The sequence below is a fragment of the Calonectris borealis genome, chromosome 8, assembly GCF_964195595.1.
Source record: "Calonectris borealis chromosome 8, bCalBor7.hap1.2, whole genome shotgun sequence".
Taxonomy (NCBI): domain Eukaryota; kingdom Metazoa; phylum Chordata; class Aves; order Procellariiformes; family Procellariidae; genus Calonectris; species Calonectris borealis.
The window spans coordinates 9,394,202-9,418,553 of NC_134319.1; the positions used below are offsets into that span (position 1 = coordinate 9,394,202).

General features: G+C 38.1%; 1 protein-coding gene across 7 annotated transcripts in view; it reads left to right on the plus strand.

Moving 5' to 3' along the window:
• Nucleotides 1-29: 29 nt before the first annotated feature.
• Nucleotides 30-24,352, plus strand: part of SPATA6 (spermatogenesis associated 6) — a 46,983-nt gene continuing 22,660 nt past the window's right edge. For 4 of the 7 annotated variants that reach the window (XR_012674447.1, XR_012674448.1, XM_075155813.1 and 1 more), the window contains exons 1-10: nucleotides 38-162; nucleotides 5,834-5,971; nucleotides 7,513-7,561; nucleotides 8,509-8,550; nucleotides 9,912-10,036; nucleotides 15,003-15,083; nucleotides 17,677-17,955; nucleotides 19,579-19,666; nucleotides 21,349-21,389; nucleotides 23,121-23,293. Coding sequence is in view for 5 of the 7 variants with exons in the window: in XM_075155813.1 (XP_075011914.1) it covers nucleotides 115-162; nucleotides 5,834-5,971; nucleotides 7,513-7,561; nucleotides 8,509-8,550; nucleotides 9,912-10,036; nucleotides 15,003-15,083; nucleotides 17,677-17,955; nucleotides 19,579-19,666; nucleotides 21,349-21,389; nucleotides 23,121-23,293 (1,064 nt within the window). In the remaining 2 variants the exon portion in view is untranslated. Of the gene's footprint in view, nucleotides 163-5,833; nucleotides 5,972-7,512; nucleotides 7,562-8,508; nucleotides 8,551-9,911; nucleotides 10,037-15,002; nucleotides 15,084-17,676; nucleotides 17,956-19,578; nucleotides 19,667-21,348; nucleotides 21,390-23,120; nucleotides 23,294-24,352 lie in introns of all 7 variants that reach the window. The other 3 variants (XM_075155812.1, XM_075155814.1, XM_075155816.1) reach the window with 3 other exon arrangements.

Here is a 24,352-nt window from a genome sequence, read left to right on the forward strand (position 1 = left end):
GCGCGGCGGCGGCCGGAAGCGCCCCGGTTGCCGTGACAACGGCGTCGGCCCCGCGGCGCGGCTGAGCCGGAGCGGGCCGGGAGCCGGCGGGCCCTCGCCCCGGCCCGCCCGCCCATGCCGCGGAAAGCGCTGCTCTGCGTCCTGCAGCTGGACGTCCGCTCGGTGAGTGCCCGGGCCGCGGCCCCCGCCGTCCTCAGCCGGGGCGCGGCGGGCCGCAGGCTGGAGGAGAAGCCGCGGTTTGCCCTTCCGGCGCCGCTTCCCGCCCCGCTTCCCTCTCTCAGCCGCCGCCCCACTCTCCCAGCCCGGGGGGTCTTCTGGGAGGCTGGTCCGGGCCCTGTTGCCGAGGGGGCGGCCGCCCTCCGTCTGGAACCCCAGCTCAGGCTGGCTCCTGGGCAACTTCTGCCCCTTCCGTGTGTGCATCCCCCGGCAGCCGGTCCCTGTGCCCCCCTGTTGGTGTTAGCAGCAGCCGTGCTCCTTCACAGCTCTCACGTTCCTGTGGAAAAGGTCTTTTTTAAGAGACGCTGGTTCTTGGGAAGCTCTCTGGTGTGGGAAAAGCACTCTTGAAAAAACAGAGAAGAAATCCCGGGAAACAGCAGCTTGTACATGGCATGTGCTCCCTGTGAGTGATGAGGTCCCTGTGACGAGCAGGAGGTGGCACCGGGCAGCTCTGAAGTACCTGGGTGTTACGTGGGGAGGTTGAGGTCAATAGGTGTGAAAGTGCAAAGTTTTTACATTAATCATGTTAGGACAGTTCCTTGTGTACTTTGCATAATGTGTTTTCTGCTTATATTCAAGGTGGGAGTAAAATAAGAGTCTATATCATTCTCCTGATAACTTTTAAGAAAGAGTTGAGGTAGATAGTGCTCTGTTACTTTGGAGTTGTTGGCTTCATAGGCCCTGGTCGCTGTAATCCTCACAGGGCAAGTGCTGCCGGAATACTTGCTGCTGAAAGAAAAACCCGAGCTGCCATCCAAAAAATTAAAGTGCAGATCCAGAAAGTACCTACTGGGAAATGGATCCGGTGTTCCTAATTACTTAACCACCTTTATTCCCAAACTTGTACAGCTGCTCTGAAATAGAGCTGTGAATTTTTACACGTAGATAGTGAGGCCATCACCCTAATGGTGTTGCTCTGCTGTCTCAACAGCTTGTGTTTGTCGTCATAATGCAAAGGTCTGCTTGGTTCCTGGAAAGGAGCAGATGTGCTTTCCTTTTCTCTTCCTACTGCCGTGAGCTATTCGTGTGCCAGGAAAGAGTACAGGGAAGGTGTTCCGCCAGGGTCAGGCTTCTTCAGTTGTGGGGTATTTGTTACTCACCCTGCTCTCAAGGCTACAAATAATAGTGGAAGGGGACAGAACAGGAAACCTCCAACACAAATCTGAGTGCCCCTTTCAGCACGTGGGTTATTCAGTTATATCCCTGCTACGCTATGTAATTTCTCTCAGATAACCCTTTTAATAAGTATATTTAGTCTGTTTTTGAACCACTTGTTTTGCCTTTTTTCCCCCACTGGAGCCTACTTTGGCATTTCACTCCTGTGATATTTTGAAAACTTTCCAGCCTATATTTCCTTCTGGCTGGTTGATGCCTTACTCTTACACAAATGTCAACACTGGCCTTTCACTTAAATAATTTTTTTCCTTCCTTGGCTTTTGCTCTCTTGATGTATTTTACGGGCAGCAGTTCTGTCATTTCACAATTGATCTTTGTCAGCTAGAGAGACCTTTGTCAGCTAGGTTCTTTTGGTGGTATTTTGTGTGATAGGCTCACCAGTCTTCTGATCATCTTAGGGATGGGTGCTACTCTACCAGTTTGAATTTGCATTGATCAGGATCGGAATTGAATTCAGCATTCCAGAGGGTCTCGCAACCAGGTGATGTCAGGCAAAAAAAAGTCCAACATTCATCCTATATGTCTTAATATTAGTCTTTTCACAGCTGCACTGCAGTTATGCTGTCATTTATTAACACACTCATCATCTTCCCCTCAGCCAGCTTTGAAGGTTAGCTCCCCCAATGAAGGCAAAAACTGTTGTTAATACACAGTAGGTGTATCTCATCTCTATTGCTGTGGTTCCGCAAACAAGTTTTGCTATATCTTTTGGTTGACCTCTGATGATTTCTGAATTTTAATTGGAAAAATTTCATGAGAACACTCTGACTTCTTGTGTCAGGGTCATTAAAAATATTAAAAGGCATGGATCCCAGGATATATAGAGGAATGTTTTTAATAGTAACCCTCAGCTTGATGCCTCCCAGTTTTGCACGTTCTGGCCAGTTCTGTACTGCCTTAGGACTTTCATACTAACTCCCATCTTCTGCATCATAAGTAATAATTTCTCATGTGGCACCATATGATATCCTTTGTCCAGAAAATAGGCTTTCAAGAAAATATCAGGTTTTGTTTGATGGATCTATTTTTATGAAACGCACGCTGCTGCGTTTTTTTCTAGTCATGTTTTCCTCCATGTCTTTAGTCTTTACTTTTGTGTATTTAAGTATTCTGATTGATGGGGTTATCATTTTTCAGATCTCTCTTTCTGCCTCACATAGGTTTTGCGTTTGTTATTTTTAAGCTGATGGTACTCACCTTGTTTTCATAACATAGATTTTAGTTACGTATAGATCCAGCAAGAAAAATTACATTCTTTCAGAACCCGGGCTGAATATGATTCAGCCTCCCTGTGGCCCCTTGGTCCAGGCCTAGTGCATATTGGGTAACTTCTGTTTTCATCATTTCATTCTTTAAGTTGTTTTTTTTCTCCTGTATTAAGTATTATTAAAACCAAGGCAAAATATTCAGTTGTGTTTGGGACATAGATTTGTTAGTTTTCACATCTTGGTTGATTTATACTACGTCCACTTGTTTTCTCCTTGTTCCCTTTATTTGTGACTAAAGTCTTGTCCAAATTTCTGATCCCTTTTCCTGTTCTTTTACAGTGCTCTACGTATTTCTCAGCCCTCTTTGAAACCTATCCACTTGTGTCAGAATTTCTGTCCTCTTTGTTTTTTCCCTTTCTTTAGGATACAAATGAGTTTTGCTCCTTTTGACTTAATGAAATTCCAAGATCTTTTCTGATCTGAGTCCACCAGCTCTTTGGTTTATCTCACTGCTAGTTTTCTTCATTTCTGAAAGGCTGCTCTTCTAAAATAGAAAACCTTAGTTAAAGACCTTATTTGGTTTATCCTGCCATTAATTGAAATTGAATAATTCATGATTGCTCAGACTGAGATTTCATTGTTATTTGTTTTTTTGAGTCTAATTTTGGTGCCTACCCCTGCTGCTGGCATTTAGATTGCTCATGTAGCAACAGAATGAAATTGACATTATTCTTCATGTCTTTGCTACATGGAGAATTCACAAGTGCGGCAGTGAAGGTAGGTAAAGCTTTAAGCACTAAAATGAATTAATAGCATTGTGGATTACTGCCAGGTAAGGAGACTAAAATGGCATCTCTTCACATTGAGAAGATTATTTTTGCAACTCCTAAGTCCAAAATGCTATTCTATCTGGAAGCTTGCACTCAGCAGAAGTTAATACTGTCCATTGCCCTGCATAGGGAACTCTTCTTGTTTTGATGGTAATGGGTAATTAAAGGGACTTTTCAAGGCCTGCCTTTTTCATTGGTTACATATGCTGCTACAGTTTTAGGATGGCGTATAACAAACAGATGCCATAGGGGGTTGCGGATCAGTAGAATTCTCTTCCTTTCCATGAGATGAATTCAGTGATTTCTTTATGGCTATTGGTGATGTCCCAACAATAGGGCTGGTACACGTTTTCCATCCTCCTGGCAACTGCAGCAGAGAAGTCCAGGGTAACACTGTCCTAGACATTTATCATAGTCCTCCTGGTTGGTTGTAAAATCAGTTAATTGCAGCATCCCTCTTCCTTAGCTGATCCATAGATAATACTACTATTAGTAGTATTTTAAAATGTAGTGTTTTTAAAATGGTCCCTCATGCTGCCCGAACAGTTTGCACTCAGGTAAGAGCTTCAGTTTGTCTCCTAAGTGTTATACAGCTCCATGCATTGTGTATTACAAAATACATTTAATGAACTGCAGATATACATGTGTCGTTCATTTTTGGAGCTGGTTTAAAGTTACATGAACATGTAACTTTGGTGTTCCAGCCCAGGCAATGAATTGTGCAGTTTATCTCAAGGGTAGTAGAAGCACAAGTTTCCACATGTGCTATCTCACCCCACATGCTGATTTGTAAGAATTTATTTTCTTTTACAGGATAGCCAGAATAAATGGCGCCTGTTTGCAGTTTTGCCCTCTCCAATGTCTTCAAACCTCTCACTTTTCATCTCAATAAATAGGCAAATATTGGTTGCCTTCTTTAAGGTGAAAGGCACGAAACCCCAGCTAAAAATGATTGTAAATTCTACAAAAATGACAAGAAGAAAATTGAGAACTAAGCTAGTATGATTTGTAGTATGTAGTTTGGGGTATCTTGCCCTGTATGAATGAAATCTGTCTCTTTCACTCACTCCTGTTCACACTTACAACTGCACGAGTGTCATACAAGCTGTTTAATGCTTGACAGTCTCTTTCAATTGGGATGTCTATTATTCTGGCACTTTTCTTGCAGATTTGAAGCCCTCATTTACATGAAGAGAACCCCCTTTTTTTTCCTCCTCAAATATTTATGAGTAGAAGCACTGTTTTTTAGCGTATACTGTATCTATAATAATCTATCACACATTGGTTTCTGTTATTTCTTTCACCTGAGGCTGTTTTGCTGCTGTTTATATAGTTTTCTTTTAGATCCAGTTAGTATTTCTCAAGTAAAACATTCATTTGGGAGTAGGAGACTGTAACCAAAGCACTTATTTTAATTCCTGTCACTCTCCTCCTTTGTCTTTCTACCTGGCAATTGAAAGTCTGAACACTTTCTCCAGCAACCTTATGTTGGAAGAGACAACCTCATATTTATTATACCACGATAAAAAGTGAGCAGTAGAACTGAAGTGAAAGGTGACAATTCTCTGTCTGGGTAATAGAATGAAACCACGTGGCTTGGAGAAAATAGCAAATAGTTTTGCAATGAGTTGTGTACATCCTTGCAGTGAAAACACAAGTAAGACCATCTGATGTTCGTCAGAGCTTTAAAAACATACCAACTTCTTCTTACTTAAAGAAGAATTGTCCAGAGAAAGTTGAGAGATTACTGGCAGTATCTGGCAGCCTAATGAGGAACCTTCCCTGCCTTGACTACCCTCCAAGGTAGCCAAACTTCTTAGATAAAACTTTGTGTGCCACGTGTCTGATAGTAACGGAACAACACTTGCTTTTTCTCATTTACATATTAGAATGCAAAGTTAATATGATATTTGCAAATAAACTTGCCCTTTTTGGTGGCTGCACAGAATATGGATATCTAAGCATGTACATTTACCAGCTTCATTCTCTCTGCAGCTAGGCTAAAATTTGGATGGGGTTTTGTGCCTTGGCATCATGCAGACTGCATTTTACATAACTCTTCATATAGAACCTGATGTGACCCTTGATGATTGACTCTCATATAGTCAGTGCATGCCTTTAACTCTATTAACCTGGGATCGGGATACCAGTTTTCAGTTTTGATTGAAGAAAATGGAGTATGTTTACTTACAGTATTTGGTCCTGATTATTTTAAAATGGTGACTGTTTTTCCTGGTCTGTACAAACAGAATTGCTTTAGAAAAGAATTTTTTTCACTCTGTTATAATCTGACTCTCTGAAATCAACCATTTCAGCCTTGACCATTTCATTTTTACCTTGAAAACCACCGTTACTTCTGTAACTAAAGTGCAGTTTGTTTTAATGAATGTGTTACTCTTACAGATAACTTGCCCCGGAGTGCTGCTGAAAGACAAAGAGGAACTTTATCTCAGTGTCTCTGTACTTGGACAGTACAAAAAAACTCAATGCGTCCCTGCAGTGTTTCCACTCTTCTTTCAAGAAAAACTAGTATTTGAAAAGGTAAGATAATGTCATGAGTTAATACAAGCCAAACAAAACCCATCCCAAACTCCACAAAAACTCACTGCAAAACTCCTGAGCGCAAGTAATCCCACTGAGGATGGCATAGCATTATAACTCCTCGTTCTCTTCAGCACAGAGGAGGTGTGTGCCTATATTATCCACATGGTGACTCAAGAATTATGCGTCCTGAAGATTATAATGTATGATGAGGCTTTTTAGGTGTTTGCTAATTCTTTTGTGAACTGTCCTTTTTTAGTGTCTGTTTTCCTGCCTTGGAAGGAACTGAATGTTGTTGTTCTAAAAATTATGGTAGGTGAAGAACAAAGACTATAAGATATAAGAGAGTCAACTTAATTTAGTAGAAAGATAGAATAGCAGCTCAAGCCTTTTTGGTGACATGTTTCTCCCTTTGAGATACTTTCTTCATGGTTTGTCACCAGAATTCCCAGGTTGGTACTCTGGCCTTATAATTTATAGTTGTTTATCACATATTCTGAGTCCCTACTAGCTTCATTATTAGTACCACAGGGATAATGAAACACAGTATCTTACAGATATGATCTGGCTTCTTGACTACCTATGAATAATAATACTTTGCCCTTTCTAGTTCTTTTTCTTTAAGCATCCCCCAGCACTTTGAAAACCAGACTGAGTAAACATCAATGATGCTCTTGTGATGTGGGTAAGATACAAACGGTGATAATTTCACCAGCTACTGAAGAGTAAAAAAGACCATAGTTCTTTAAAGGCAAACATACCACAAACTACTTAAGGGAAATGTACTGAATGCTGTTTTCATTGTAATTTAGGGGAACTCCAAGACACGAGGATCTATCTGGTTACAAAAGAGGTGAACAAGGAAGCTGAGAATAATGTCTGTCTTCTCACAAATAGCTGTTGAATAGGTCTAGGTATTTGTGGAGCACCGGTACTTTGGTATTTTTTAGTGTTTGGTACACTGAACAGCAAAGTGATCTGCACCACTCTGCTGAGATTTTTGTACATAATTAGGGGGAAGTCTGTTAGCTGCTCAATATCCGGTGCAACGTCCTCCCGTATTCCTTGCCATCTATTCACATGGGATTCAGGTTAAAAAAAACCCTGAACGGTACTTTGTACATGAATAGTCACTTCCATGAAAATGAAGCTTAAAGCATTACTAATATATTAAAGAACATATACTCTTCATCTATTAGAATTCTAGTACATTCAGCAATTTATCTCTCTTTAAATTTTCTCAGACAATACTTATCTCTATATGTTCAACTCTTTACGATACCTCCTAATTTAAATATGGAGAGGTAACCCTAAATGGCTAGAAAGCATATGACAAGAACTGCTAGCTTTCAATGAATTTGATCCTGTGCCAAATGATCATTTAAGTTTCCTTTCTTTTTCCAGTGGGGATAGGACTCTTGGCAACCATCTGAAGCAAGGAAGAATATTTATTTCTTTTTTTTTTTTTTTCCTTCTCTTTCCCCAGAGGTCCGTCTGATGACTTTGACTTTGTTATTATTATTTATTAATTTCTTTTCCAGGCATTTGTGGATATAGTTGATCCTGGGGACCTTGTGGAGTTACTGGAACGTAGGTTCTGCTTTTTATGTATACTATGTTGTATGCATTAATGTCATGCATGTATGGGCTCTAAAAACTTCTTGGAGGTTTAAAGTATGTGGTAATTTTTCTATCAGGAGCCTGTTCTCTGAAAAGCTAGTAGGTAACCAATGTAGTATATCATGTACTAAATAAGTAGTCTTACTTACTTACGTACGTACGTACTTACGTACTTACTAAATAAGTAAGGACCCTAGCACTAGTGGGTTTTCAGAATAGAAGATTTGTTGTCAATGCAGGCAGAGGTTTTTTTGCTGTCTTTTGGTTACTAGTAACTTACCCAAAATACTGTTAACTAACAAAATGCCTCTAGAAATGTATGCTACATGCTTTAGAACAATAAAAGGGTTAAAAGTCATAATTAATGGAAAATCCAGCTAGTTATCCAGATAGGTAATGGATTCCTTTATCTGATCATTTATTTGATTAATTTTCAAATAATAAAAGCATAAACCTTTGACTTTTATAAAATTATTCTTTTAATTTTTTAAGAAAATTTTATGTCTTGCCGCATGTGGAGCATAATCAATCATAACGAGACAACACTGACACTGAACTCAAACTCCAGGAATATGCTCCCTCATACTGGAAGTTACCTGAAAAAGTGCCGAAGCTTGCATCATGTTCTTTAAAAACTATCTTCAAAAGACAAACTTGGCAGCAGATAGAACTTCCCAAGTTCTAAGTAAAATTTAGAGTTGTCATTTGTACGCTGCTAATGCCATTGTGTTAATCTGTGGTATTTATGTAAGCTGTTCTTAATTTTCTCTTATTGTTGGTGTAGTGGAAACAGTGTAGCTATGTACAGTGCTATGAAGCTTAAATCAATGAGCTGTTTTTCTTAGGTTTTGACTATGAGAATTACTTTCCATTTCAGTCTTTTTTTTAACTCATGAAAAAACTTTTTTCCTTTCTAGTTGACACAGCAGTACTTGAACTCATACAGCTCATTCCTCCAGGTATTGTATCAGTCTCTTCATAAATTATGCAGTTTAATAGGTGAATTTCCATGAGGACATTGCCCATTACAGCACAATCACTTTTTCCAACACACAAACAACATAGAAAGCTCTTCAACAAATAGTCCTCTGAATATAAAATGTTAATAGATCAAGAGGATCTCATTCCTGAAAGAGAGTAATAACTAAATATTGAAATGTTCCATACTCAGGCTTAGGAAAGTGATAATATTTTAAAAATGGAAAATAAACTGAAATCATCCAGTGCACAATTATTAAGTGCATCACAATTCACTTGCAAAGTGGCTGTCTGTGAAATTTCAGAGTGCATAATCTTGTTCTCAGAATGACACTTTTTTTCCTTCCATTTTAATGGTGACCATTGGGAAAACTGTTATCCTCACTATAAGTATTACAGGTCTCTCGGGATATGCGAAGATAATAAATAGCGATTTGTCGTACTTCTGTTATTGGTTTGTGTGATTATAAAAATCTATTTTAATGAAATTCAGGTGTTCCCATGAATAATGTAAGTCTGCACATTTTGTTGGAAATAAAGTCAAGTTTTAAAGAGGACTCGTTTGGAAACTGTGGTATTAAAAGCACTCTCTGTCACTTGTCCTTAGTACTTTCAAGAAAATGATTGCTTCTTTCAGGTGACTCACCAGACTGTTTACTTAAAGAAATACAGTGAACGTGGATTTTTGTTGTGGGAGGGTAAAAGATCTTGGATAAGAAATTTAATTTCAGGGGTCAGAAATAGGTGTGATACAGCCTAACGTGAGCTGACAAGATGACTGCAACAGCACAATTTAAATTTTTTTATAATATACATTCAAGGTTTTCCCTGAAAGAAAACATTTTTTTTTTAAAGTAGCAAACTTGAGATAATGACTATCTTGAGATAATGATTTTGATGTTGCTTGCGTTTCTTTCTTACTACTATGCTTACTCTTGCTACTACTATTACTGTTCTGTAATATGGAATGATACAGTTTTTCGTAAGGGATTGGCTACCATTAAAAAAAATACTGGTTTCTTCTGTGGCATGGAAGGGAAATAAAGAGGAAAACGACAAGAATTGCCTAGAGAAAACTTCTTATAAGTCTCTTAAGATTGTGTTAACTGTTCCATAATTTTTTTTACAGTAACAGTGAAACATACTTTCAGAGTAGATTCTGCACATTTCTGCTGATGATTTAACTTGATGAGGTTATTTCCTAGAGTGATACGAGTTTTAGAGCCATGCTATTAATTTTTTAAGAACAAAATTTATCTTAGTTTCAATATGGTCTTGTGTGTGGTGTCTGTACTATATGGCTTTGTCTGTTTTCCAATTAAAGTCTATATTTTCTTTTTAGTAGGAAAAATTCTAGCTACGTATGAAGAAAATACAAGAGATTTCCTGTTCCCTGACCCTAAGCTTACCTGTGGGCACCATGGTTTAGATCGTGAGATTTTAATGAAGAGATCCTCTTCTTTTACAGTGAGTGAATATCTGTGGATTGTATTTGTGATATAGTGTGTTTCACTGAAGAAACCCCTTGAACTACTTCAAATGAAAAGTGATTACTTCTGACAGATTTTGCCATTTCAGGTGTTGAATGTACAAATCCACAGCTGAACTTTGGTGAAGGTATAATCTTTTTTGAAAATGCTTCAAGAAATTATTTAATGTGAAAAAGTTAGTTTCCACTTGGTTTGCAGTGTGGCACCATGACATGTCTTCTGTTCAATTTAATCTGTGATGCAGTTGGTAGTTGAAGGGATGCAAGAGAAGAGGGAGATGTCGTAACAACTTCATGGTTCTCAACAGATAAACCATGTAACTCTCCCTCCTTGTTTCAGACTGTTTTTGGTACTGTTTAGGGCAGTGACAGTCAGTACAAATTTATAGTGCTATGCCATCTGACCCGTGGGCCTCCCTGAGATGCAAGATCACCACTAAAATAGTAAGTAACTGAAATTTAGCTTAGTGCTGCATAACTGTTTTTCAGTTCCAAAGTCTGTTTCTTAAGATCTGTTCAGGCTATTCATGCACATTTAGTAACGTGCCTTTTCTACAGTTTCAAAAAAGCTATGATAAATGACAACTAATTGGCAGAATGAGTGCAATGAATTAATGTTAATTTTCTGGAGATAAGGGCGCAAATACATAGGAAATGAAAATGAATTTATCTCGTACTTCCCTTTCATAGAATTTGACTGTTGAATCTTAGGTGTCAGTGGAATAACTCAGGAAGGCCCTTTGAAGATGATGGTGATGATGTGGGATATGTGTTTTGGGGTTTGTTTTGTTTGTCTTATTTTTGTTAAACTTTACTAGTAGAGTGGCAGGACATTTGGATTGGGAAGACAGGGACTCAGTTGCCCTGTCCATTGTGATTTGATTAAAAACACATGGCAGGAGGAAAATTCTGATTAAAGGTCATTGGTATCTTTTAGCTGGTATAATCTTTACCCTGCAAGGGCAACCTGGAAATTGCCCAGTCACTTGCAATTTGGTGTCTAATGCTGTGTTACATTTGAATGAATTAAAGCTGTGATTTTATGATACAAAATGTACGGTTCTGCAGCAGCTTAAACTATCCCTGCAAAAATAGCCATCATTTTTTGGCCATAGCATCTCTTTGATATGGCTTATCCTATGCACGTTAGTGGTTGCTCAAGAGAGGGGGTAGGACTGGTATTGCTTTCATATTACTTATAGAATAAGTACTTTTCTGGTGTTGAGAAAGAATAGATAGGGAGGTAGTAATAAATCATAGAATCATAGAATCATACAGGTTGGAACAGACCTCTAAGATCATCGTGTCCAACCGTCAACCCAACACACCATGTCCACTAAACCATGTCCCTAAGGGCCTCATCTACACGTCTTTTAAATACTTCCAGGGATGGTGACTCCACCACTTCCCTGGGCAGCCTGTTCCAAGGCCTGACCACTCTTTCAGTAAAGAAATTTCTCCTAATGTCCAATCTAAACCTCCCTTGGCGCAACTTGAGGCCATTTCCTCTTGTCCTATCGCTAGTTACTTGGCAGAAGAGACCAACACCTACCTCGCTACAACCTCCTTTCAGGTAGTCGTAGAGTGCGATGAGGTCTCCCCTCAGCCTCCTCTTCTCCAGACTAAACAACCCCAGTTCCCTCAGCCGCTCCTCATAAGACTTGTGCTCCAGGCCCTTCACCAGCTTCGTTGCCCTTCTTTGGACACGCTCCAGCACCTCCATGTCCTTCTTGTAGTGAGGGGCCCAAATGAGGTGGTATTAGCAAAATGATTTCAGAGTTTTTGCAAATGCAATATAATGAATCTTTGTAGAAGCAGAGCCACTAGAGAAGTTTGAGGGTTTTTGTTGGACTGACTTCTTTAATACAAAAATTATGTATTTTCTAATAAAGAGAAGGTGCCATAATTTGTGAGCTGCGAGAAAATGTGATCAGAGTCATTTGGATTTGTAGCTGAGTGATGATACTGTAGTAGCTTTAAGAAGTTGACTGATGTAAGACAGAAATGTACTTCCGTGTCTTTGGGAACAGTGTAAATTAAATCCATCTCTGCCCTGGAACGAGGACTGCAGAAGTATCTGTTGCTCCATTCCATCCCCATCACAGACAGAACAGTTTAAGAGAGGATTTTGGCATACTGACCCCATTTTCAGGAATAATAAAGAAGCTGTGTTTGATGGAATTGGAGGGAGGCTCCCGACAAGAACTTGTGGTTCCTCTCCTTGCTTGCCAAATGAGATAGCTGAGAGAGAATTTTTACCTCCAGTAGAAATGCAGTCTCAAATGCCCCCATCTTCTAGTGTTCCCTAAGCTTTACTGGCAAGTATCTCCTGCTAACTCTGTCAGCACCAAGCACTGAACGTGAATGCTAAGCAAAAGGGAAAGTGTTAAACAAGGTTTTGAGAACCCTCACATTATTCCTATGCTAGTCAAGCCATGTTCTTCCCACATGAAAAGTTATTTATAGCTAGCTGACATGTTGAGTATTTTTGACTGACAGCTGTGCTTCAGTGGCACTTTGACTCCCAATAAACTTGTCTTTTATTAAAAAAATAAAGGTAGCAACAGCAAGGTTACGGTTGTGGAGTTCAGATAGGCAGTGACAAGCAGTGTCTGATTAACACTGCTAATCTGCCAGTTGGAAGGAATCCCAAGTTGAGAGGATCAGAACTCCTCCAGAAATCTGGCACTTGGCTGATAATGTCTCTGGCTCAATGTCTGATAAGGCTTACAAACACAATACTCATACAAGATGTGCCTCAAGTTATCTCTCCTGGTCCAGTGCTGCCCAGCTGAGGCTTTTGCTGGCTCTTCTGTATTTCTCTGCAACCGTTGCCTTTCAGAATTTGCTTAAGCCTTGACTATTGGTGACTTCTTACAGATCTTCTTATTTTCATTCCCCACCCTTGTGCAGTATTTGCCATGTTACTTAAAATGCTTTCTTTTTAGTTATGCTATCTTTCATTAGCATACCAATACAAGACCTTCTATTATGTTCAGGTATACTTTTTTAAGCTACAGACTTGTACTCATGCTCCTTACAGTCAAAAGCACATATTAGACTTGTTTTCTAACAGGGGTTCTTCTAAATATGAACCACCATTACAGTTTTTCTATGATCAAATTAAAATTATGTCCATATCACTTCTGTTTAATGATTGGTACAGAAGGACTGACAAGCCTGCTCAGGGCTGCAGACACCACGAAGCTGGAGGGAGAGGAATAGATCCCAAAAACTTTCTGGCTGGATTTTCATCTACAGATATGTTTGGGGCCATACGGCAATCTTTACATATTACTATATTGAATATCCTTCAGCAATCCCTAGTTTGGGAGCTGCAGAAAACAGAACTCCTCTGATTGCTTTTGGCCTATAAGTTACTTTTGACATATCCATGCCTATGTATGCAAGTGCCATTCTGTATTCCGTCTCCACAAACCATTTCTCTGAAGAAACCATGGGTTTGTGTGATTTTTTAGCTATGAGCATTTAATTCTGTAATCATTCTCAGTCTCTGTAAGAGCAGTAGGTGCTCTGTTGTTGCTTTTTATAGAAGACTTACTAATTGTAATGTGTCCTTTTTTAAATTGTTGATAGCACTTGACAATTCATTAGTAATAAAAATGAGTTGATTAAAGACGGTCAGCTTTAAAATCTTTTATATGCCATAACTTGGCTTGATTGAATCCTGGACTCTGTTAATTGCTATGACTGAGCTTTCTTGGCATTTTTGTCATTTCATTTCCATAATCTAACCCGGGGCCAGATCATATTCCCTTATGGGAAATCAGTTTCTATTCAGGCAGGTGGTAGAGAATAGTTTGGTTCAGCAGTAGACTTCACTCATGAAGTTCCTGCTAATTCTTAAGAATGTGAGGCAGAGTCACACACAGACCAGCTCCTTTTTATTTCTCAGTGATTTTGTGTGTTCCTGTGCACAAATGCCCATGCACACAGATGCCTTGGGGCAGCAAACTCCGTCCATGTTGAAAGGAGGGAGGGTAGAAAGTTTTAAGGACACTTGATTCTCTCCTTTCTTCTACAGAGCTGTATAAGATGCACATAGATGATTCCCACTTGTTTATAGCATACGTGGCCTTCAGTTCTTTTTTTTGTTGCTGTCTTTTTTTAATGTTGCTGTTTCGGGAAATAACGCTTGTGTGTCATAATCTGTGCCATTTACACCCAGCAAATTTTGTATATTTATATTAGGCAATTCTAGCTAAATTTAACAGGAAGTAGAGCTCTCAAAGGTATTATGTTTCACAGCTGAAGTAAAAGAAGATGAGTTGAACAGGAACTGTTCGCCATGTAAAGATGGCTGGCCATTAGTACATGTGTGCTGGTTGACCACATGGCTGGCTGCCTCTTGCCAGCCACATGTGTAAGAGGGGATTGAGAGGAAGTGGAACATGGGAGACAATCCACAGAAGTCAGACTTCGCTGTAATGGTTACAGAATAAAGGGGATTCTTAATCATACTGTTATAAATGAATAGTTATTTGCAGTGTAATTGACTAATTTTCAAAATGTTTTTACAAAAAAGATTGCACAGTTGAGACTATTTCTAAATAAGTTTCCAAAGTTAGCATTAATGAAACTTCTAGAGCATGACTGGAATTTTTATTGATGCTATATAGCATGGCATGAAAAATCTTTAAAAGTGCTTTTGACAAAGAAATGTATTGAAATAAAAGTCAGACCTTAATTGTTGTACGAAAGCAATATAATCATCTATAATTGAATTGTCAGAAATGCAAATGTTAGCATCTTGACATTTACCATTGCTGTTCTGTCTTTTCTAATTATCTTTATTAAAGGCTGAAATTAACAAAGGAAATGACTGAAAATTAGGAATGGTTTGTTACATTAGGTGACATTTACTTCTTTGATACCCTTTATCTTGAGTTGGAGCTTGATGTTCAATTATTGTCTCTCTTCTAGGGAATTGCACCAAAATTGAGATTTTCTACAAGCTCCCTTATTACAGAAAGTCTGTTAAGCTCAGGAAGGAGTCACATACAGGTTAGCATAATTTAATTGTTTGCAATTTAATTTCTAGATTTAATATTGATAGCCTTGGTTCCAATTTTTGCATGTGCTACTCACTTAAAACTTTTCTCATTCTTTTGTTGTGGTTAAAGCAGTTGTCATGGGTGCTTGACAACTTGATTAAATTTTTAATCAAGTATGAGTAAAGAGTGGGCTTGGTGCATGACAGTAAACGCTGAGAGTTCCTTGAATCTGAAACAATTATCAGCTGCTATGTTCTATGATCAGCTGAAGTGTCAATCCCTGATGTATTTGTAGCTGGGAAGATGCCTTCTCACCATTTCTTACTGACACTTAAAATTAAGGTGGGACAATGAAAGCTAGGTGAAGTCAGAGAAGGTACATTATCAAACAAACCAATTAATTGAATTGTTTTCCGTAACAATATCAGTAACTGTAATGGAAATGAAGATTTCTGTTGAAAAGGCTGTCACCAATATTAATCTGGAAATGCTGCTTCTGCAACGAGCAAAGTTAAAGGTGAAGTAGCTGAAGAGACTGGGGGAAAAAAAAACCTCTCTGATATTTGTTCATTTAGTAGCACTCTCCTCTGGTCTCACAGGTTGGAATTTTGGTTGGGTTTCCTGGCACAAGCTGTCACATAAAGTTACTCTTACATCCTCCTTTTTTTGCTAGATTATTGAAAAATGGTGCAGCATCATTAAAATTGAATGGTTGTCAGGAAGGCTTGTGTGCAAAGAGGGTTAGGTGACTTTGACCTGTTTGTGACATTGCTAATTAGTTCACTGAAAAGTTTCTTCCCAAATTAGCAAAAGAAATGTATTGAGACGCTTAGGTAAAGAATAAAAAAAAATCAGTGGAAATTGTCATTGTCAGAAAACTAACTTCACCTGAAGGTGACTTCAATAAGGGCAGTTTGATTTAAAATTAAAAATGTCCTTAAAAGTATTTAATATGTTATGAATGGCATATCAAATTTGCATGTGTTGCAGTAAAAGTCTAGTTTCACGATTGGTGCATGCCAGAAGAAGCACAGCCTACTTCTGGTGAAATTGAAAATAGTATTAGAGAATTAGATCTGGTTTTGTTTGGGCTGGTGCCATACTGTGGCTCACTACCAGCTGCACAAGTGCTAGTAGAGGCACGAGAAAGACAGTGGCGTGAAGAATCTCTGTGATGCCAGATTCAAACTATGTTGAGGCTGAGGTTGTCTGTTTGTTTTGCATAATTCATTGTTGGGTGTAGAGCGAAAGGCTTGAAGGTAGGCTGGACATTTTATTTCTGGGTTCCTCTGAACTGAAGTAGTGCATGCAACATTCAGAATTAAGAGTAATGTCAACTTTCTCAAGCTTGAAAAAGGATTTCTAACAGGAAGAAAAGTCTTGGGATACCATTATTTTGGTCTCTTATAACATGTGAATTTGGGCCAAATTTGACCAAAAAGCCTAATTACCCTTACTGTGGTATTCAAAGTTAAAACATGCTGCTGACTAAGTAGCCTGATAAGAGTTGTATAATCTAGAGTGCCTTGACCTATGAAGCTTGTAGAGTAATTGAATGCTCATTTAATGCTAGGAATTAGGAAGGAATGATAATGTATTTTGATCACTGAAGAAGTTAATAGTTATTTGGAGGGGGTGTCAGTCCTGATTGTTAGGTAGGCTTTGCTGGTAACAACAACAACAACAAAAACTACAAGAGCACCATCCCATCCTATGTTGTGGGAAGGGAGGTGGTGTGGTTGGTTGTTCTTCCACTTTCCTTTATTCTGCCGTATGTAGGTATTTTAAAAGCAATATCAATTCAGAGATAGACTTTTAAGACAATATTTGATAATGGTGTGATTTTTATAAATTTTAGCTACAAAATCCGTATTTCGGATGTCCAAGTGCCAGTTTTACAACTAAACAGCTGCTTTGCCTCTTCTTTTGCAAAAGTATTCACATGATTTGAGAGGATCTTTGGAAGATGGTCTTTAAAGTTCTGGGTTTTTTTTTTTTGGGGGGGGGAGTCGGGGGTTTTTTTAACTAAACATAGCTTCTTGATTATAACTGTTTAAAGAACTAGTAAATTCACAATGATCCAAGAAAATATAAATATCAGAGAATGTAATTACACTTCTTGTGAGGCTTTAGGCAACTCTGAATGAATATAATTTAAACTATTAAACAGGCTTCTATTTTAATTTATGTATTTTATTTTAAAGGATAAGAATTTTAAAAGGTTAAAAAAAGTTTAAACAGATGAAAAAATGCTTCAAATCTGTGTATGTCCAATCCAGGTAAAGTTTGTGTTAAATGAACTTGTGACAAAATTCAATTTAATTTTTTACAGTCTCTGTACACTAACTGTGTGAGAAAACTAATTGGGTAAGTATGAGACACTTAACCTTAACATCTAACGTAGTAATGCGTGTTTTAACCTCCTTCTGGTTTCAGAGAAAATGGTAAATACGTTGTTGTTGTTTGATTATAGTTTTGTGAGGGGAACATCAGCTGACATGACATTTATTTCTATTAAAATTACTAGTTCCTTGTTTGCATTATTTTCAGTGATCTTTGTTCTGCATGCTGTCAAACCAGATAATTTCTCTTTTTCACTTTAGGGTGATTTGAATTGGGTACATCACTCAACCCCAAATGGAAAATTGCAAACAAAGTTACCAAAGAAAAATACTCTTTCACCTGAGAAAAGCAGGCACAGCTTAGCAACAAAGAACTACGAGCAGCCTACAATAGCTTCTAAATCACGTTCTCCATCTCCATACACAAAACGACGAATGTGTGAGCTATCAGAAGAAGCCAGGCAACGACTGGCCCATTTAAACCTTGGTCCTTATGAATTCAGAAGAGAAACTGATAAACCTCCATTTGTAGTTAGACGGGTTTGTATTCTCTCCAAAGTGCTTCCAGCTTAAGCTCAGATCAAATATTGTTCTTTCACTAAATACTGCTCCAAAAATTCATTCAGCTCTTAGTTTAGATGAATAATTTTTCTCTCCTTAACAGTCTGTCACATAGTGATTTAAATCTAGAATTAACTAAAATAAAATTTCTTTTATCCGTGTTAGTAACAGACAAAGATCAAATTCTTTCATGAATATATTGGTTAAATTCTCTGAGGCCTCATTTCTTTTCTTCCAGCACACTAGACAGGATAATAGGTGTATAAATTCAGCTTGGAAGTAATTGATATTAGTATTAAAAATTCCTGAATAAAACTTTAAAGAAAGAGTGTCTAGTCACATTATGAACACTTCCTCTCAACTTTTTTTATGTTGGCATCCTATGATCTTTGAAACACTTCCTTTGCTCAGAGCTACATCTCTAATACTTTGACTTAGAGTTCATAATCAACCTGACTTTAGTACCCACATAACGACTTTTGCTAACCATACGTGAAAAATTGTCCTGAAATTAGGTCCTTATTTAAAGAAACTGTGTTTAAGTCCTTTAATATGAAGGGGCCAGATTTCCTAGCCTCTTGGAGAATCTTTTTTTTTTTTTTCCTCTTTATTTTTCTTACGATTGCAACAATCTTTTATTTTTAGAATACCTCTTCGAACATGTAGGGGCAGAGATGGGATTGTTCTGATTCTGTGCTATGGCATTATGATTTGGCTACTATTCTGGACACTTGTCACAGCCATTGAGATAATTTAGTGTTTAATTAGTTTGCTTCTGACTTTATTTTTTTTCTAGTTTATGTACAAATGAATTAATAATATCTTGTAAAATTTTAGAATTCTTTTCCAAGTTTTGTTCTACATATAGGTACCTTTTAGAAATTCAGATTAACCTTAATAAGCCATTAATCATTCATAAACCTGCTGTTTATCTCTCTCTCAGATATTTTTCTTTTAACTCCTTTTAATCAATTCTTCTGTTTTTTGATCTATAGGTGAAGTTCACAGTTTAATTATAGCATCTTTAAACACTGATTATTGATTTTGATTGCTTGGTTATGTTTGTACAGAAAAGGAAAAAGCTTGTCTCTTAATGTACCATATCCTGACTGTCATGGCCTTTCTAGATTGAGAATGCTCCTTTTAGGGCATCTTTACTGCTGAGGACTCTTTTGGCCTGGAGATTTTGTGTTACATGAAGATTAAAGTTAGATTATGTTAAATGTAACTTTTTTAATTAGGAAGAGATTCAGATCTCTCTTGGTGAGACCTGAACTGTTCAGAATAAATATGAGATACCAAGAATTGTTTAAAAAGACAGCAGAAATTATAGATGAAGGAGAAACTATCTGCATTTTTTTTCCTTTGAACAATATGGTATTCAGAGTTTTCTAGACCTTTCTAGTACTGTTTTTGTTTATGCACAGTAATGCTAATAATACACATAATATGAGCAAAGTGTTGTGAAAATAGCTTTAAATAGTATCTAAATAAGAATAAAATATTTCAGAATGGACTAGATGTGATCTTATGAACGAAAACAGAAAAAAACGGAAATTTATACATCTGATACTGAGCATTTTAACAATATTTTTTCTTCAGGTTGAACAACCAAGTCCTGGTATTAAGCTTCATACCTGGTGTCCCACACGAGAAAGCACAGTGGAATCCTGGACCAAGGTAGACCATGGTCAGTATTTTCTACTATATATCTCATTAATGCTTTTGTTTTCTGCAGTAGTTTAAAAGGGTTATTTTGTTTTGGGGTTTTTGTTTTGGTTTTTTATTTATTAAAAAAAAGTCAGTCTATAATGGAGAAAAAGCTGTTCTTTCTTCCTAGGAATAGGAAGAATACTGAATAAGCTACTGCTGCAAAAGGTGCTTTTGAATAGTTCTTTACCTCATGAAACTTGGAACATAGTTCTACATGATATGAAAGTAGGAGTAGAAAATACCAAAGCGCAGGCGAGTGCTCTGTTTCACTTGTTTTGATGAGTTGGATAGTGGAGCAAATCTGCACCACAGTCTGTGGGTGTGTTGATCAGGCTTGGAGTATTGATCATTTTGAAGTTCAAGGGCTCTGTTTCTTCAAAAATGAATAATGTTTATTTCAGCAGTATTTGTGAGTAGTGGATCAGTGACTTACCATTATCAATGAGCATCCAGGATGTGCTCGAATATCTGCTTTGGCATGAGAGTTTATTAAAAGGTGTGGGACCAGAAATTTAAGGAAGTACCTAAAACTTGATTTTATTGCATGTGTCTGGCAATATGAGGATTTTAATGAGTCTCATCAGTATTTGTTTGTTATGTGTGCTCTGCCTCATTTTTATTGCGCCTCCTCACTAATTATAAATTATTATATAGCAAATCATTATGAACTTGTTATTTTACATTTGTTCTTTGTAGTAGCACTGGGTGCAGGATTTTAAAGGTTTCGCATTCCCTTTGGGGTCATACATACCAATCTGTAGTAGCTGGATAATGTAACAGACCTGTTATCATCTGATATCATTGCATACTTACGAAATGAGCTGATGGTTTCTGGCCAGTGGCTAGGAGACTGAAATCTACCTCACTGTTAATATCCAGAGGATTCACTGGTCACCTGCCTGTGTCTTCAGGCTTAACTGTAACTTCTGAAAAAAACAGATTCCTAGGATTAGAAATCTTAATACTGACAGTATAGTTTAGTCCTTTTTTGCCTTTTTGCAGGTAGCTAATAGAGGAGTGTCTTTACATCACCGTATGGCATAGAAGTACCTCTTTGGGCTTGGGTCACAGTATGAGGGTTGTTCAGTACAGACTGATAAAACCGATCAAGAAGCCACACAATTTAATGTCAGTCCCTCAGGGTTGAGGTGCATATTGACATTGGTTAAACGTCCTAACCCGGTATGGACTTAGTAGTTTCCATGGGCTTCGTACTCGTGTTTGTGGGTAAGTGGTGAGGGAAGGAATGAAGAGGTGATAGAAGGAAGGAGAGGTGGTCATTGGGAAGCTTGTTCAGAAAAGGTTAGTAAGGTAGTGTAATGTATGTAAGGATATTTGGGAATGGTAGAGCTTGATTTAGGCAATTAATAGCTTAACAAAACGTGCCACTTCTGTCTATGCAGAAGATGGTGGTTACACTGATTCATTATTATAAACATTGTATTCCATTAAATGTGAAGTCATTGTTTTCAGCTAAAGAAAGTGATTTCTTGAAATATTCTGAGGGGACTGTTTAGAATTTCACAATGTATAATAATAAATTACTTTAGTACTGTTTGGGAGGAGAGGTAAGCTATTTTGGAAAAGATTTCATAAAATTTAGGACATTCAGATTTTCTTTTGAATTTCTTCTGGGATGCACCTTTTTTCTTTCTCCAGATCCTTCTCTTCTCGGCAGCTACAGACCCAAGAAAGCCAAAGTGAGTACTTTGAAGTGCTATTGTTTACAAATTGTTTTTTGGGAAGGTCTGAGTGAGAAGGATTGCCCTATGTAGGTATTTTTGAAACTTTATCTACTATAGTATCAAAAGCCAAAAAAGGGACATTTTAAATCTTATCTAACCCAGTTTAGGCCTGCTGACAGGTTACTTACAAACAGAAATGTGAAACTGAACACTCTGTAAGATACTCGTGCCTGTAGATACAGAACTGGCTTCTCCTTGGCATTAAGGCTTGTGACAAGGCTATAGAAGAGCCTTTAAAGGCAGTTTGCGTTTGCCTTCCCGGTCATTCTGAGAGCACACTTCATTCCAGATTTGAATGCAAAGGTAGAACTGGTACAACTGGCAAGCCACTGTTCTGCTATTTTACATCCTTACTTTTTCAGATTTTAGCTGCTTTGTGTGTTAAATGGATCTGAAGATTAATGTCAGGGTTCCTTTGTTTTTTGGTGTTTTTTATTCTTTCCATCCTCATTTAGTTGTTTTTGCCTGTGTTCCTGAAGTACTGCAGGAATTGTGGATTTAGGCATTTAATTATGTATGCCCTCTTAGATTTCCTAATGGCTGGGAAAACTGATGATAACGGGGAGGAGGAAAGAAGGGGAATTAAAAGGATAAACCTTGATGTATGTTAAGCTCACTTTTGTCAGATTCTAAACTTTTATTACCAAGGATTGCAGTTTTGCATACCATGTGAGTCTAATATATTGGGCCACTTTTGGATTGTTCCATGGCCGTAAATGAGAAACTGTAAAGAAAATAGAGAATTTCTACTAAATATGCTAAATATGTCATTGTTTTTTTAATGATGGCTATTTTAAGGTTGTGTTGTCCCCCCCATCCCTCTGCCCTGCAATGGGAAAGTAGATTTTAGCAGCAGTCAGTGTTTGGAGAATGCAGATAGCTGAGCTACAGGTTAATTCATCATGTTCTTGATGCCTCTAATCACTTGTGATTCTCACAAACTCCGGGCTGAAGAGAATGTATCTTTTTCTTGCCTGAAATATAAGATAGCTTTGTTTAAGAGGAACTGTTTCCCAAAGCTGAGGAAAAAAACCCTGCAGCCTGGAAAGCACTAATGAATAACTTGATTTTTTTGGTCTGGTTTTGTTGTGGGTTTCTTGGTTTTTTTCCTCAGCTTTGGGAAACAGCTCCTGTAAAAGTCCCCATTCCAGGTAAAAGGGGGTAACCCGTGGAGACATTTTAGTGGTATGTTTCAGGTTAAGAGGAACAATGAAAAGAGTAACTAGTGTTGTGAAGAGTGAGTAGAAGATGAGTAGATGGGCCTGAGTTTTCCCTTGAGGAACAGCAAATAATGAGGAAAAAAAGTCTAAGAACAAAGTTTCCCACACTGAGGAGAGGTCTGAGGTTTGTGTTGTTCAGACTCTCAGGCATCATTCTGAATCTATGGGATTCCTGGGAGGGGTAAGCTTTTAAATTGTGCAGTCAGAAAAGGTGATAAAAGGCCTGTTACGCTAGACTTTGCCATAAGATAATGTGTTAGATACCAACAGAGTCCTCTGACACTTGACTTAATTTAAACCAGGGCTTGCTCTGTGAAATGAGGGTCCTTGTTCTTTCCTCAGCAGGCAGATATTCCTGCATGTATGTGCAACCTTTAACCTTTTGGTTTGAAAAATAAAAACATGAAAACTCTACATCTTGATATTTGTAATAAATTTTAGCAAGGTTTGGTGGGTTTTTTTACAGGCAAAATCTACTCATGGAAAAGACTTTGACAGTTCTGATGTTTGCCATGAGGATGTGATCTCAGATCCACCCAACAGACAGTCCCATTCTGGTTCATTAAAGCATTCAGCACCTCCAGCATTTCAGAAGCGTTCTCTAAGTTCTGTGCTAAATCGATCTTCTCTAAGGGAAAGGTAATGACTTGGTTTTGTTTGTGAAATTCTGGAATTATTAACATGAGCAGATGATAACAGTACTTGCATAACTATAGTTTGCATGTTTGGAGGTGTGCAGGCTGAAGAGACTGAAAAATCTTTCCCCAACAACTATGTTGTCATTTGACTTTTCCTTGGGTGCTGTGTTTGCCATCACCTCTGTGCTTAGTGAATGCAATCCTAATAATATGTCAATCAAAAGGATCTTTGACATCTCTATTGCTAACCTTCTCTGAAACAATGAAGCCCCAGATTTCAGGCTACCAATGTCCGTCTAAAACAGAGAATACTTAAATAAATAATCACTGTTTCAGAGGCGATTAAAATCTCAGGAATGCAAATATAGATACATGTCAAGTAGGCTTTACGGGAGGTACCTGGAAACCTTTTTTCCTTGTGACTGTTGTTCAGCCTAGCATTTGTAAGCACATACTTGTGGCTATTCTGTGTGTGTGACTAGTGTGCGTAACATGCCCGGGCTAGCTTTAATCTAGTCAGTGTATTATTTTCTAATCTTTCTGCTTTATTGACATCTTAAGACGTCGTTTTGTTTGAGTTGAAGTCTGGGCCTTTGCAGCAAATGTGTGTATATTAATTGCCATATTTAAATTAGTTTTCTTAGTAGTCCCCACTGACCCCAATGGGGTTGGGGTGGAGACAGTTTCTAATATCCCTTAGTTCAGTGGATTTCAATCCCTGAAATATTTTAGTATTTTGGTTAATAGTTTGGGCAAGCCTTGCAGCTTCAGTGTTACATGAGGGTGGGATGGAAGAAATGTCAAAAAGCAACAGACTTTTTCATGCTTAAGTCCTCCAGTCCTTCAAGGAGAATATTCCCTACCTCCTGCTGAGTAGAACGCGTACTTGGTGCACAATGCTTCTACTGTACATTCAGTTTAGTAAGTTACTAGATGGCTTTCTGGGAGCAGAAAAACTATATACAAATCTGGGCCTGAATAAGCAGATACATAAAATAATTGGGAGAAGCTGAGGATCAAACTGATGTCCTGTCCAAATGCTGAAGTGTTTACTGAGGCC